This window comes from Vigna radiata, chromosome 5 (genome assembly GCF_000741045.1).
Source record: "Vigna radiata var. radiata cultivar VC1973A chromosome 5, Vradiata_ver6, whole genome shotgun sequence".
NCBI lineage: Eukaryota > Viridiplantae > Streptophyta > Magnoliopsida > Fabales > Fabaceae > Vigna > Vigna radiata.
Genome location: NC_028355.1, coordinates 32,653,281 through 32,669,842, shown reverse-complemented (window position 1 = coordinate 32,669,842; position 16,562 = coordinate 32,653,281). Strand labels below are relative to the sequence as shown.

Sequence of the window (16,562 nt, the reverse complement as noted above, 5' to 3'; positions counted from 1 at the left end):
CATCATTAAAGTCATCATATATTCCTTACCACTAACTTAAGTGTCGAAGTACTTGTAGGTACTCGCTTTTTCATGATTCATTATACAAGACCTAACGAGAACATTCCAGTCATAAAAATAAAGTATTTGTCCACAAACAATAGAATTTGCAATATAAATTAATTTCTTATAAGAACAAAAGATAAACTTTTGACTATAGATCGCAAAAGATATTATGTACTGTATTTATTAATATGTTTGATGTATTTTTAATATTGAACTATTTTTAACAAACAAATTTTACAACTTAAATTTTAATTTCATTGAAAAAAATCAAAAATTATAAAAAATAAATAAAATAGATGACTTTGAGAACTAGTGAATGACCATATAAATATTTTTTTCTTTCCAATTATCATAATAATTTGAGTTTAAGTCGTAGATTGATCCATTCTTTTAGTTGTTCAGTCTTCTAGAATTTGAATTAAATAAATAGTTTAATTTAGTTTTCCATAAAAAAAATACTTCCATGTTTTATATTCAGTTCAACTATTTATTATTTTCAACACACCTAGTCGTGGTGTGAACACAATTAAGGTTTTGACAACTACCATCTAATAATGACAAACAACCACCTCCAAGTGTCAAACCACTACTATTTAATTATATTATCACGTATACTGTTCTTGGATTACCATTATATATAAAAAAAAAAAAATTATTCCCATCAAACAATGTTTGATCAAACTTATACCATTCTTCGGATTTTTTTTTAAAATTTATCTTTTTAATCCGAAATAAAAACATTAAATAAATAAGGCAGAATAAAGCGGGAGTGAAAAATTATTCTAAGAAATTACTTTTATTCTCGTCAAAATATAAGAATCTCACGCCCTTTGGATACAATGGTAATTAAAGAAAGAAACATATACAATATTAATAACATCACAAACTTAAATGATTAATATTTATAAATTAAATTCTAAGTATTAATCAATTATATATATACATATTTTAAAATATAATATTTAAAAAAAAAAAAAAAGTCTGGCAAGGCAGCTTGCTAACTTGTCTTTGGATGGGATAGGTTAGCATTTTTTACCCTTTAAGAAGGAAAATTATGCACGTGGAATGACGTGCAACCCTTTAATTATGGAATAAAGAAAGAAAGTTCAGTAATATAGGATGACCTAAACCATTGACTTCGTAAGAGAATTAATTATACACATTACCAGAAAGATTTATTTTATTTTTTTCCTCTGGGAATTTAATATTGCAGAACTGCATGATTGCAAAGCATCAATATACATACTATTTATCATAATCAAAATGAAATAATTTCATATGCTAAAGCCAGCATAAAGATTAAAACGTAACAGTCACAAATAGACAAATAGAACACATAAAAAAGGTTTAATTCCTTCCTTGTTGCTTTAATAAAATATACAGTGGCATTGAAACCCTTCTTCTCTGATAAAGGAATATTTACAAAAAAAGAGTATTGCTGTCACATTGTATTATTCCCATATTATATCAAACAGGTTGGTGAAGGAATATGGAAATATAAAAGCCTTCAAATAAAGAGGAATAGACAATTCTTTAAAGGATAATCATTCTTTCACACACTTAAATTTTTTTCATTTATATAATATTATTTTTTTCTTATTTTTCACTCTATTTTTTTTTTAATATAAAAATTCATAATTTTATAACCATTTTATTTTTATAGATTATCTTAAATAGGGGGTCATGTATCACTCAGACCGAACGTACCTTAGACTCCTATTTTGTCTTCAGCATTAAACAATGACTTCTCTAACAAGTTGAAAGCAACAGCATATACAAAACATTTTCTTTAAACTCAATCTGCAAAATGAAACAGAGCTATATATGGTAGCAAAAAATTCACCAAAACATCATACATGCTAGATTTGTAAGCTCCATTACTGAAATGAAATGGCAGATAGTGCAGTATCGTTTGTTGTGGAACAGCTGTACCAACTTCTAAGAGAAGAAGGAAATCTGTTGAAAGGCCTTGGAAATGATTTTTCAGATATCAAACACGAATTAGAGAGCATCAAAGCCTTCCTGAAGGATGCAGATAGAAGAGCTGGAGATGAAGGAGGTGAAGGAGATACTCATGAAGGAATAAAAACATGGGTGAAGCAGTTGAGAGAAATATCTTTTTGCATAGAAGATGTCATTGATGAATACATAATGGATGTGGCATATAGGGCCAACCACCATCCACCATGCATAGCTTCACTCCAAAAGATTGCTCACCAAATCAAAACCTTGAAGTCACGTCATCGGATTGCTTCTAATATTCAAGATATCAAGTCAGCAGTTCAAGGAATCAAGGAAAGAAGTGAAAGGTATGCTACTTTGTATAATTATCACTTTATATAATCTATAATTATTGATAGTTACTCAATGCTTCTAAATGTATAGTGATTCAACCTTTATCTTTGTAACTTTCTGAGATTTTAGTTTCTAATTGCAAGTATTATCTCTAACAAGGTACAAGTTTCAATCTACATTTGAAGATGGATCATTGAATAGTTCTAAAGGGGCAAAAGATTTCAAATGGGGTGACCCAAGAATGGCTTCACATTTCATTGAAGAAACTGAAGTGGTGGGATTCGAACTCCCAAGGGATGAGTTGATCGGTTGCTTAATAAAAGGAACCGACCAACTCTCATTGATTTCTGTGGTAGGCATGGGAGGACTTGGAAAATCCACTCTTGCTAAACATGTTTTCAATAATCAACAAGTGAAAAGACACTTTTATTGTCGTTCTTTCATCACAGTTTCTCAGTCATACACTGTGAGGGAGATATTGACAGAAATGGTACAAAAGTTTTGCAAGGACGCTAATGAGCCTATTCCGAAAGGATTACACAATATGGATGATGAGACATTGGTAACAGAATTGAGGCAATACCTTCAGTCAAAGAGGTATTTGGTGTTGTTTGATGATGTCTGGAAAGAAAATTTTTCTGATGAGATTGAACATGCCTTGCCTAATAACAGAAAAGGAAGTAGAATCATAATCACCACTAGAAACATGGACGTTGCAGAGTATTTTAAGAAATCAGTTGTTGTTCATGTTCACAGACTCCAGCATTTGTCTCCAGACAAAGCATGGGAGCTCTTTTGCAAGAAGGCATTTAGATTTGAGCCCAGTGAGCAATGTCCAACTGAGCTTGAGGACATGTCAAAGGAAATTGTTCAAAAATGTGGAGGGCTACCACTAGCAATTGTTTGTATGGGAGGTCTTTTGGCAACAAAAGAAAAAAGCATACTTGAATGGAGAAAGGTGTGTCAGAATCTGAGAATGGAGTTAGAGCGCAATACACATTTAAATAGTTTGAAATGGATTTTATCTCTTAGTTATGATGATCTTCCTCACAATTTGAAATCATGCATGCTGTATTTTGGTGTATATCCGGAGGACTACTCTATCAGTCGCAAGAGATTAACCAGGCAATGGATGGCTGAAGGGTTCATCAAAAATGAGGAGAGAAGACCAATGGAGGATGTTGCTGAAGAGTATCTGACACAGTTAATAAGTAGAAGTTTGGTTCAGGTTTCCAGAGTTGGCTTTGATGGTAAAGTTAAAAGTTGTCAAGTCCATGATTTATTGCGTGATATCATCATCAGAAAAATGAACGAGTTAAGTTTTTGCCACTTGATGCGTGAAGATGATGAATTAGACACAGTTGAAAAAACTAGAAGGTTTTCCATAGCTTCTTGTTCCAAAAATGTGTTAAGGGAAACCAGTAACTCAGGCATTCGTGCTATTTATGTTTTCAAGAAAAGTGAATTGCCTGAAGATTTTGTGGGTAGCTTATCTGCCAAGTTTAAGCTTTTGAAAGTTCTTGATTTTGAAAGCACTATGTTAGATTCTGTGCCTAATAATTTGGGGAATCTCTTCCACCTGCGGTACCTAAACTTGAGCCATACAAAAGTAAAGATTCTTCCTAAATCCGTTGGTAAGTTGCTGAACTTGGAAACCTTGGATCTAAGACAGACACAAGTGCAAGTGCTACCAAGAGAGATAAAAAACCTGACAAAATTAAGACTTCTCCCAGTCTACTATAGAAAATATGAAGGACAGTACTCTATGTTGAATTTCACAACTGGGGTGAAAATGCAAAAGGGTATTGGATGCTTGAAATCCTTACAGAAGCTTTACTTTTTGGAGGCTGATCATGGTGGATTAGAGCTTATGCAAGAGCTCAAGATGTTGAAACAGTTAAGGAAGTTAGGTATAAGGCGAGTGAAAACAGAATATGCAAATGCTCTATCTAGTGCAATAGGGGAGATGAAGCACCTTGAATCTCTCAATGTAAGTGCTAAAGATCAGGATGAAATAATTGACTTGAATTTTTTATCAACTCCAACCTCCCTTCTGGTGTTGAATTTGAAAGCTCGAGTTACAAAGTTTCCTGATTGGATTCCAAAACTTAAGTATCTTGTTAAGTTAAGGCTTGGTTTATCTAATTTGGAAGGAGATCCATTGGACTCACTGAAAGATTTGCCAAGTTTGTTGCGACTCAATATGTGGGACAATGCATATATTGGTGAAAGTTTGCACTTCAAAAGAGGAGGATTTCGAAGGTTGAAGGAACTGGATCTCACTCGATTAAGCAGATTAAATTCTATATCTATAGATGAAGGAGCTTTGCTTGGTCTTAAACACTTCAGATTTAAAGATAACCCCCAGATGAAGGTGGTACCTCATGGCCTCAAACACTTGAAAAACCTTCAATTTCTTGGGTTTGCTGATATGCCAGCTGAATTAGTAGAAAGCATTGATCCAGAAAAAGATGGACAAGATTATTCAGTTATCAAGCATATTCCCCTTGTTCTCATTCGTCAGAATGTGGGACCAAAATTCCATGACTATGAGTTGCGTGCTATTCCCACATTAGTCACTGTCTGAAATGTAAAGGTACTTTTCTCATGCCATTTCTATTCTTGTTCTTATGAAAATTCTGAAGTCATAGTTTTTAATTGACTGCATGAATGAGTAGTGTACTTTTTAATTCTACCTTTGTAATCCATTGTGTTTGTGTTAAATTCTAATATTTATTTTAATCAACCCACGTTTACACTTAATGTCTATCATTTGAAAATTTAGTTTACTATCTTTCATATTGTAAAAACTTGTAAGAATGTTTTTTTAGTTAATTGCTTGCACCTATACTGCTCAAACTTACTATTTGTTGTGGCTTTGTTGACAGAAATTCAAATTTGCCAGTATTGCAGCTCCCACAAAAATGATGAACTTTGTCTGTTCATTCCTTTCATGTAGCTTGAATCTTCGAATAAGTTGTTCATATTTCCTTGAACTTATCCTGCTTCACTCGGAATATGTGAACTCCGTGTGAATTTGAATTTTGTAAAACATTGTAATGAATTTAAGAATGCGGCAGCTAAACATTGTAAAGAGTTTGTAAGTGTTTTTCTTTATATATTTTTCAATTTTTTCATCTCTCTTCAATGTGATAGAATCAAACTCACATTTAGATTTCTAAGAACCTCTAATCCACTACACAATGAAAATCCTGGTTATTAGGATTCTAAATGTGAGTCTAAGTCTCACTTTAGATAGAAATGATAAAGTAAAACATCATATAAGGTAGAAGATCCATCTACTCAAGGTTTTAAGTACAGAGTTATGTCAATCTCTTATATAGTTGGACTCAGAATTCATTGCTGTTTTATCTCTTCAATGAACCTCCTCTTCGATAGACCTAACACTGGTTACGTGTATCCCATTACTGCTCATCAACTTGATATCATCTTCATAATGAAAGTGCTTCTCTGTTCCTCATATAATAACGTTCACCACCAACCATTCACATTACAAGCTTCTGGTTCCTACCAGATTTAAAAAGCAATGATCATAATTTTGAGTAAAAGAATTGAGAAATTTACGTCCTTTGATGAAATTTTTCTAGGAATTCAAGAACACCAATTTTACTGGTCAAAATCCATTTTCAGAACAAAAATTGGAAACTTGCTCAGAAAACTGATAATTTCATAATAAAATGGTAACTAGAACTTAATCTACTCTGTTACCTATAATGATTAAGCTTGCTCTTTAAAAACTTATACTGAATAAGTTCCACTCCAACTGCAAATAAGTCCATTCTGAGAAATCTTCTGAATAAGTATTTATATAATATGAAATGAAAAATAAAACAAGTAGAATTCTCCAACTCACAAATTGTTTAATCTGAACAAAAAACGGAATACTTCCATTATTGTTATGATAAAATAAGGACAAATTAATCGTTTTACATAAATGGGAACACAGAAGAAATCATGATGCAGAATGTTAAACAAAGAAAATTGGTAGCCGTCCAACAACTGTACACGTTCCTCTTCGTTGACTTTAGAGATTAAATTTCCTTGCAGCATTCACAAACAGTACACCCAACAAAGAAAAAAGGCAAGAGGCACCATATTTCTGAAATGCTTATGCTGGATAGATGAGAGCAGCATGATTGTAAGGTGAGAGAGTACGACTGAAATGGCAGAAGCTGCGATTTCTTTTGCATTGGGAGAAGTTTTCCAAATTCTAAAGGAAGAAAAAAACCTTCTAAGTGGCATTAACAAAGAGTTTTTAGACATCAGAGATGAACTAGAAAGCATCCAAGCCTTCCTCAAAGATGCAGATAGAAAGGCAGCAGATGAAGCAAACACCAATGATGGAATAAGAACTTGGGTAAAGCAGGTCAGAGAAGTCTCAGTTCGCATAGAAGATGTCATCGATGAATACCTCAGGGTGATTCATCAGGTCCCCCGTCATGGATTTGGGGCTTCAATTTGCAAGATTACAAACCTGATAAGAACATTGCTTTCTCGTCATCAGATCGCCGTCGAGATTCAGGACATTAAATTGTCACTTTCTTTAATCAAGGAAAGAAGTGAAAGGTATAAGTTTCAAATTTCACAAGAAAAACCATCAAGCAGTAGCACTGGAAGGATAGAAGGTAGTGGAAGGAATGATCACGGAATGGGTTCCCTTTTCATTGAAGAAACAGAAATTGTAGGATTTGAATTACCAAGAGATGAATTGCTTAGTCTGTTGTTGGAGGGCAAAAAAGAACGCACATTGATTTCAGTGGTAGGGATGGGGGGTCTTGGAAAAACTACCCTTGCCAAACTCGTTTTTGACAGTGAAAACGTAAAAGTCCACTTTGATTGCCGTGCTTGCATCACAGTTTCTCAATCATACACTGTGAGAGGGATATTCACAGACATGATCAAGCAATTTTGTAGGGAGACAAAAGACCCTCTTCCAGAAATGTTAGAAGAGATGGACGAGAAGACGCTGATTTCTGAATTGAGGCAATACCTGGAGCATAAAAGGTATTTGATATTTTTTGATGATGTATGGCATGAAGATTTTTGTGACCAAGTTGAACTTGCCATGCCTAGTAACAATAGAAGTAGCAGGATCATAATCACCACTAGAATGATCCATGTTGTTGAGTTTTTCAAGAAATCCTTTCCTCTTCATGTTCACAACCTACAACCATTGCCTTCTGAAAAAGCATGGGAACTCTTCTGCAAGAAGGCATTTAAATTTGAGCTTGATGGCCAATGTCCGGCAGAGCTTAAAGGAATGTCAAATGAAATTGTTGGAAAATGCAAGGGGTTACCTTTGGCGATTGTGGCCATTGGTGGTCTACTTTCAACAAAATCAAAAACTGTGTTCGAATGGCAAAAGGTGAGTCAAAATCTCAACTTGGAGTTGCACCGTAATGCCCATTTAACTAGATTAAAAAAGATTTTATCTCTTAGTTATGATGACCTGCCTTACTATCTGAAACCATGCATATTGTATTTTGGTATATATCCTGAGGACTCCTCCATTAATCACAAGAGGTTAACTCGGCAATGGATAGCTGAAGGGTTTGTTAAATCCGATGGGAGAACTTTAGAGCAAGTTGCGGATGAGTACTTATCTGAGTTAATTTATAGAAGTCTGGTTCAAGTCTCCTGGGTTGGGTTCGAAGGGAAAGTTAAAAGTTGTCGAGTTCATGATTTATTACACGAATTGATCGTAAGAAAAATGAAGGATTTGTGTTTTTGCCATTTTGTGCATGAAGGTGATGATGAATCAGCGACGAGTGCATCAAGTAGACGCCTATCTATAGACACCAGTATCAACAATGTGTTGAAAAGCACCAACTTCACACACATCCGTGCACTTCATGCATTTGGAAAAGGAGGAGCGGTTGAGCTTTTTACAGGTCTCTTGGCTTCAAAGTCTAGGGTTTTGAAAGTACTAGACCTTGAAAGTACATCTTTAAACCATGTTCCTAGGAATATAGGGAATATTTTCCACTTGAAGTACCTAAATCTAAAGAGGACTAAAATACGGTCTATTCCCAAATCTGTTGGTAGGTTACAGAACCTAGAGACCTTGGATATAAGAGAAACTCTTGTTCATGAGTTACCAAGTGAGATAAACAAGCTCAAAAAGTTAAGGCATCTTCTTGCTTTCCATCGAAACTATGAAGCAGCATATTCTCTTTTGGGATTTACAACTGGTGTGCTGATGAAAAAGGGTATAAAAAACTTGACTTCTCTTCAAAATCTTTGCTATGTGGAGGTAGAACATGGAGGAATAGATCTCATTCAAGAGTTGATATTCTTGAAGCAGTTAAGAAAGTTAGGCTTGAGGAGTGTTAGGAGGGAACATGGAAAAGCAATATGTGCTTCAGTGGCAGAGATGACACACCTTGAATCACTGAATATCACAGCAATAGGTGAGGATGAAATCATTGACCTGAACTCTATATCATCCATACCCCAACTTCAACGGCTTCATTTGAAAGCAAGACTGGAGAAGATGCCTAATTGGATTTCAAAACTAGAGTTTCTTGTTAAGATGAGGCTGGCTTTATCCAATTTAAAAGATGATCCGTTGAGATCGCTGGAAAATTTGCCTAATTTGTTGAAGCTTACTATCTGGGACAATGCCTATGGTGGTGAAATCTTGCATTTTCAAAGTGGAGGGTTTCGAAAATTGAAGGAGCTGAATCTGGCTCGCTTGAACACAGTAAGTGCTATCCTCATAGATAAAGGAGCTCTGCTTTCTCTAGAATATGTCAAAATTACCAAAATCACTCGTATGAAAAAGGTACCCTCAGGCATCAAAGCCTTGTATAACCTTAAAGTTATTGATTTCTGTGATATGCCAACTGAACTTGTTGAGAGCATTGATCCACAAAACGGCCAAGATTATTGGATCATCAATCATGTTCCACTTGTATTCATTCGTCGTTGGATGGGACCAAAACTCAATGATTTTGAAGTCCGCATTGTTCACTCGTCTACTAAAGAATCATTAACAAACTGATAATGCTTTGACGTCTATTATGAAGGTACATACTCTTTCCACAGTATTCTTTGTTGCAAGTCCCACACAGCGATATTTGTTATTTATCGTGTATATTATTTTATTTGCTATCGAATCGATCACTCATACTATCTTGCATAAAGAGGTGTTTAAAGTCTTATATCGATTATATCAATTAAAAATAAGACCAATTTAAAGTATATAAGTAATTGCAAATTTTATGTTATAACTCAAGTTTACACAGGATTGAGTTAGATTATTTTAGTGAACATAATCGTTTTCTTGTAGTAGTGAACTCTTGGCAAGAGTGAACATATCCAGAAATCGATATATTCGAGAATCATTTTATATAATAAAAACTTTTAAGAACCAAAAGCAATTTGATAATACTTCTTCTCTTTTCATGTGTTTATTGCAGGCTGTCGGAGCTGCTCTTTAAAGCTTGTATTCGAGACTTCTTCAATTGAATGGACAATTTCATCTTGGTAATAAATGCAATTAGCATTATCTTTTCCTCAAGATTTCCACATTCTTTCAGTTTCAAATTAACATGAATGTGTCAAAGCAAAATGTAGAATGTTAATGGATTCTGTAGGCTTGGGAAGTTGTTTTGGATGCATGGGCACCTGCGATGGATTCTGTATTTTCATTATATTTATAATGTATTTTTTTACATAATTAGCATCACATCATTTCGTTATAATAATTATAATTGTATCATCAAAATTTGTTAATATTATCAATTTAATATAATAGTTAATCATTGTTATTATAACATCATTCTTATTTACACTATGGTTATTTCTTTGATTATTAGTCCATTTGTCTCATTATTATTATTATTTATTTATTATCCTCAACATTTTAATATTATTGTTATTATTCTTAAATGATAACATAAGTATTGACATATTAAGTTTTGAATAAAATAAGAAAAAAAATTACACATATAATACAAAAATTTAATTTTGTTTAAAAAAAATTTATGTTCAAGGTAATTAAATGTAACTTTACTCTTTAAAATTGATCACATGTGTCATTTAGAGAAAAATTAATTGAAGTTTTTAATTCTTTTACTTTTTGTTTTGTAAAATTAAAATTTTTATTTGATAAAAAATTGTTAAAAATCAAATACATGTTCAGTTATATTAATCATTGGCGAAAATAAAGTTAACAAAATTGAAGTTATTTTATTAAAATAATATTTTTTTTCTTAATGTACTAAAAAGGAAATAGGTGAATATTGATTATATTGAAGTGACTATTTATAATTGTTATTTTAGTAATTAGCATCACTTTTACCTTTAATCTTACCATTTTTATCATTTATCATCAATACCACCGATTATACTTGTCCTCATTATTATTGATATATGTAAACAAAAACAAACTCCACCTTATCAAGCCCACTTTTGAGTATTAATTAAATTTAATCTAACCCAAATAAAACAAATTATTATATTTTTAAATATTAAAGAAGGTATAGTAATCCTCCATTGTCTAGTTTAAAAGACTTATACACGCCTACCTATATTTTTAAAGTAGATGATAAAGATTAAGGAACTCAAGCACATGAAGCTGGAAACCTTATACTTTATACGTTTGAGTTAAGTGGGTTGGGTATTGGAAATATAAATATAAGTCTCGTTTCCACATTGCATGAAAATAAAAAAATAAAATACTATATAAAAGTAAAAGACTATTAACTCAAGTTTTTAGTAAAAATAATATCAATTCCTTATATAATTAGACTCATATCTCATCTGATATCGTGTTTATCTCATTTGATATCGCGTTTCTCCGATAGAAAGTAAAATGAAACTTCATACAGAATTCCAATATCAATATAAAACTATAAAGATGGTGAATATGCCCTTAGACTTAGACTAAACAAGAGGGTGATAGATAAGAAGTACTGCAAACTATCCAAGTAAGTACATTTTATTTTGAAAATATCAGATACAAGAACAAACTTCCTTCAGAAGTGAAAAAGTTACTGACATAAGAAAAGCAAAAGATCCACATCCAGAGAAGGGGAAGGAAAATCAAAGGCTCCAAAGAAACAATTGACCCAAAGTGCTTAAAACACCAAAAAAATAAGTGTCAGGGCCAGAAGCCAACACCAGGGCAATGTTTAAAAAGAGGGAGGAAAAAAACTTGAGCTAAGAAACTCAGGTTAGATTCATCCTCCCAAAGACCACAATGAGCCAGAGAACTTCCCCATTCATCTTGGAAAAAGGAGTGTAGTGAAACTAAAAAGGAAAGGTTCAGATGTTTTTGGTGTTGTTAACTTCAATTACAACACCAAGTTTATTATCTACACAGTGTGTTTGTGCTTCTTTTCTTTCACTGGTCCCTTTTCATGAATAATATCTGTGAACTGGGATGACGCTGCAGAAGATTATTCTTCAAGGTTGTGTTTGAGTCATCATTTGAGTCTGAGCTAAGCCGTATCTGCATTCAAAACTAACATCAGTTACAGAACAATTGAAAAAGCTATAACACAATAATGTTGTAACATCAATGGAATCATAACTCAAAGAAAATACTTGTAATTGTTGGAGATCTAACATAAGTAATGATAAGTATATAAGCAAAAGCAATCCTCATTATAATAAGTGTACCAACACTTTGCATTCATTCAGTTACTTTCATTTTCTATTTTCTTACTTTATATTATATGTTGTTTCCTTTGCTGAATTGAAAAGTACTTGATATTTGACTTTATGTAATTTTATGGTATAGAATTGTGTTCCCGTCTCTCTCATTACATAGGAAGCAAGAGCAAAGGTGATGATGTTTCATGGGACAAACCTCATATTTATTTAGCAATGATGCCAACACTGAGGCAACAAGTTGGATGATAAATTTCTGTCCAATGCAAGCCCGTGCACCTGATCCAAAAGGCAAGAATGCTGCATTTTCATTTGGATCATTTAGTACAAATGAACTGAATCCTGTACTAGAAAGGTCTTCAGCAGAACCTGAGAGTTCAATATCAAAGATTAGCAATAGATGAGCAACAAATTTTTCTCCCTTACCACCTACAGATAACATATAAACAATTTATTGAATATAAAGGTTTAATATCGACTTGGGAATCCAAGTTGAACACCATGTAAGAATGAAAACCCATAAACCATTGTTTTAAGACTTTAAGATTTTGGGTTGAAAGTGATATTAATCTCTTATATTTGGATTGCACTCATGTTTCATCGATGTTTTATTGTATCTTTCTGGTAATCATTTTTTGAAAGACCCATCAGACTACACTAGCAATTTTCAATCCCAAATGGACAGATTTTTTTCTCTTATTGACATTGCCAAATTAGAAGGGTGGAAGAGGAATGGCGAGGGTGTGAGATGACAAATGCTCATACCTGATCTATTTGTAACAGTTGAGAGAAATCTGTAAGGATTGAAATGACTTGCATCACTCCCCCAATTGAATTCATCCTTCTGTACCAATTCAACTGGTACAACCAATACAGCTCCAGCAGGAATGGTTACACCAGATGCAAAGCTCAAGTCTGAGATATGGAGGAGCATCAATGAATACAAATACCAGTAGGAGTACAGATAGAATCCTCAAATATACATTAAGAATAACTAAAAAACAATTATTTCCAAATCATGCAAGTACATCATATTTGTATTGCATAAATTAGCACAACCTTCCTTTTAAACTAGCCCTTTTTGATGAAATTATTGGAACTAGAATATCCAAATCCATACTTTTAAATTGATAGAAATATCTGATAATATCATGTTGTAGAGTATCTTAGATTATCACTTAGGAGTTATTTTTTCTTTTACATTATGAGTTGTATATTTATTTAACTAGGATATTTAGAATTATACCAGCATCTTCATTTGAACCGGATTTATACGCATAACATATCGTGCATATAGAAATCAAATCTCCTATAGTTTATTGATTTACTGTAGCCAGTTTATAAAAATCAAATCAAACCAAGCAGTGCCCACTATTAAGCAAGATAACTTGAAAAGATTATGAATTAGTTAGCTTTTGTACACAAAAAACTATGCTTGAGAAGCAACATCTCACCATGTTTCAAAGAACATCTCTGCAGCATGGAACCAGTGGGAAGAAGGCGTGCAGATTCATAAATTGTAGCCAATAATAACGGCATCCGATAAACATCTTCATGCTCACATTTCGATGGGTTTCTTCCTACCATTCTAATCTCCGAATAAACCTGCAAAAGCACACGAAATAAGCACCAGGTGGGCTTGCAAACATCAAGAACTGCATTCAGTCAAATTAAAAAGCAGAGTTTGATAGTGAAAATCCTGCACTAAACCCACCTTTGAGCATGTAAATGAAATCTATTCAAACAGAAATATAGTTTTTCTTCAAAAGATACTAGAATAACAGTTTGTTACAGTTTTGACAACAATAAAGAAATTTCACCTAAAATGAAAATGAGAAAACGTAACTTTTGCTATGAAAAGAGCAGATACATATAGCAGAGCAGATGTATATAGCAGACAGAACCACTGGCAAGGGTTAATAAGAGATACAGAACAAGTGCATTTTCCTAACAAAAAATGTCTATGCTAAAAGACAAAAAATTCAAAATAATATGTTAAGAAGTAGATTTTGAATATAAATCAATCTTTTAAAATCAGTTTGTAAGATAAAGTTTATACTTGTTTATATATTATAAATTCTTCTTTTCCCTAGTCAATATGAATCTCCAACATATTAAAACAAATTCAACTTAACTAGCCCTCCTTTTATTAAGCAGATTGTAAAACAAAAGTGCATCCCTAGTTTGTACAGAGATAGATTCATGATTTAGCAATATTCATTATAGGAATTTTTGGGCATTGGAGAGCAAAACAAAATAAAATTATTCACAGAAATGGATACACCACAGAGAGAATGAAACCTTATCCTGTATTTCCCCATGCATGACAAGCCTAGTCAATACATCCGTGATTAGAACAGAGGTAGTTTGACATCCGTGAAATATCATGCGCATTACATTCCCACAAGATTCTTCTTTACCATCTCGATGATCCTTAAGATCTCGAAAGAAATAGTAATCTTGGAACTCATCATCAGAACAGCATTTTGCACCATCTGCTGACTTCATTTCTTTATTGGAACTTTCATTATGTACATCATGCTTAGTATGGCTAGATAGTTTACAGCCTTTTCTGCAATGTTGAAGGATGTCTTGAGTTAAGCATTTCAACTTTGTACATAAGCATTGGTACTTCCAAAATCCACGTCTCCAGAAAGGAGTAACATTATAGGAGGCCCAAAAGCAAGCATCTTTAGCAATGGTCATGAACAGTTCCTCATACATTGCAGCCTTCGGCGAGGCCAAGAAGCCATCTCCAAAGAATGTGACTCCCATTATAGTGAAAGCGATATGTTGAGAAACCAACCTGGAATCAATACCTCCTTTCTTTTTAATGTTTTCTATTTTATCTGTGATAAAGTCTGCAACTTTCACAGGAATCATATCACCATTCTTCAGCAATCTTTCGTTTAACTCTGTTGCCAATAATTCCCTTCTCTTTTGCACCTATGAAAATTTTAAATTGCACAAGTTGCTAGAGTCAGAATCAGAACATTATACAAAAAAAGTGTCAGGATCTGTAATTTCTGCAGACAACATCTAAAATTATTCACAATGAAAATATCCAAACAAAAGAGTAGTTTGATCTGAACTGAGAAGGTCTCAGAACTGAATGGACCCCAGAACTTTAAGATTGAGGAACAGATTACATAATTCAATCTTAACTTCGGTCATAAACAACATAATTCACATGTCACCTTTTCAAATGAAGGGGCAAAGAGGCTTGATTGCCCAAAGGCCAGATGAAACAGTTTTCCCGTGTAAGGCAACTTATCCTCGGCTTTTATAAGCATGTCTTGGATTAAGATTGGATCCCTTACTGACACCAAAAGCTGAGTAGGACCTAACCACAGTTTAACAATAGGTCCATAATTTTTATGACATTCTGACAGCACGTCTGAAAATCGAAAAGGAAAAGTACACAATTAGTTTATAAATTTACATCCAGCCATAATACTAATCACTACTCAGAGCAAACAGCACATCACTAAAAGTGCAAAACTGCAAAAGAACCTGAGTTTGACATTACTGCACAAAATCCCTTTAATATACATTCTATAATAAGACCCCACCGTGTAAAAGAAAGAAAGAAAGTAAGTGATTATTTCTGAAAATAACCACAGAATTAACTAATCCATACGGCAGAATATAAAAGAAGAAAAAAGACAACATTCAAAATCCCATATCACAAGACCCCGTATTATACTAACCAATAACTAGCAAAATCCAGATAAATAGACCAAAACAAAAATCCACTTAACTAAAACCCAAAAGACTGGTCCTTTTGATAATAACCACAAATTCAACTAATCATGGCCTCGCAGGTAAAACTCATATCACATGTCATATATCAAACAGGGTCAATATCACAGTAACTCCCATTAACTTGCAAAATCCAAAAAACTGATTCTTTCGGACAATAACTATAAATTCAAATAATCCAAGGGGGGAGAAGGGATAAAGAAAAAACAACAACCAGCCTATGATTTCACACAGCGAGTCACAAGCTCCAGTAAAGAAAAGAGCTTGTGTCAGATTCAAGACAAATAAGACCTTTTGAATAAATTTCCACTTTTACAAAATATTCTTGATTAAGTTAAAGTTGAAAAACAGTTTCTAGATAATTGAATAGGAAAAAGCTTATAAATATAAGTTTATGTATCATTGTCAGCTGAAAAAAGAAAAAGAAAATAAATGATCACGGAGAACCCACCAGTGAAGGTGAAATTTGGCCGGGAAAAGAGCTTGCAGCCGCCAAAAAAAGAGGAAGAGGGAGGCCCGGGAATGGTTCTAGCCCTGCGCCATATCCCAAATAGGCTAAAGAGTCTTCTGAGCAAAAGGGTGGTGACAACCACAAGAGATAGCCATAAAAACGCGTTGAGTTCTCGCGTGGCGAAATCCCTGAGAAGTTCAGAGAAGTGGGGAGAATGAAAAACACCCAACAGAGAGAAGCTGTCGGTGTTGGGATTGTTCATTTTCTTCTCAATGAAAGAGAAGAGAAAGAGAAGAGAAGACAAAGAAGAATTGGTTTCAGAGGTTGAAGTTATGAACTTTGAATGTTGACCATGATGCTGTTCTTTCTT

General features: G+C 33.5%; 2 protein-coding genes across 3 annotated transcripts; one reads left to right on the top strand and one right to left on the bottom strand.

The window, feature by feature from the left end:
• The first annotated feature begins 1,787 nt into the window (after positions 1-1,787).
• On the top strand, positions 1,788-10,086 carry LOC106760622. Its single transcript, XM_014644040.2, has 4 exons — positions 1,788-2,354; positions 2,500-4,924; positions 6,512-9,389; positions 9,783-10,086. Exons 1-3 carry the CDS (start codon positions 1,936-1,938, stop codon positions 9,362-9,364), a joined length of 5,697 nt encoding a protein of 1,898 aa, XP_014499526.1. The 5' UTR covers positions 1,788-1,935; the 3' UTR covers positions 9,365-9,389; positions 9,783-10,086.
• Positions 10,087-11,251: 1,165 nt separating this feature from the next.
• On the bottom strand, positions 11,252-16,562 carry LOC106759747 (cytochrome P450 3A31-like). 2 transcript variants are annotated; one of them, XM_022781483.1, is made up of 8 exons: positions 16,193-16,561; positions 15,177-15,376; positions 14,786-14,925; positions 14,281-14,551; positions 13,434-13,584; positions 12,745-12,894; positions 12,179-12,348; positions 11,252-11,818 (listed from the first exon to the last, which is right to left on the bottom strand). In XM_022781483.1, the coding sequence occupies exons 1-8, from the start codon at positions 16,452-16,454 to the stop codon at positions 11,711-11,713; spliced, it is 1,452 nt and encodes a 483-aa protein (XP_022637204.1). In that variant the 5' UTR covers positions 16,455-16,561; the 3' UTR covers positions 11,252-11,710. The 2 variants fall into 2 exon arrangements, with proteins under 2 accessions (XP_022637204.1, XP_014498561.1); XM_014643075.2 differs by having other exon boundaries at positions 14,281-14,925; positions 16,193-16,562.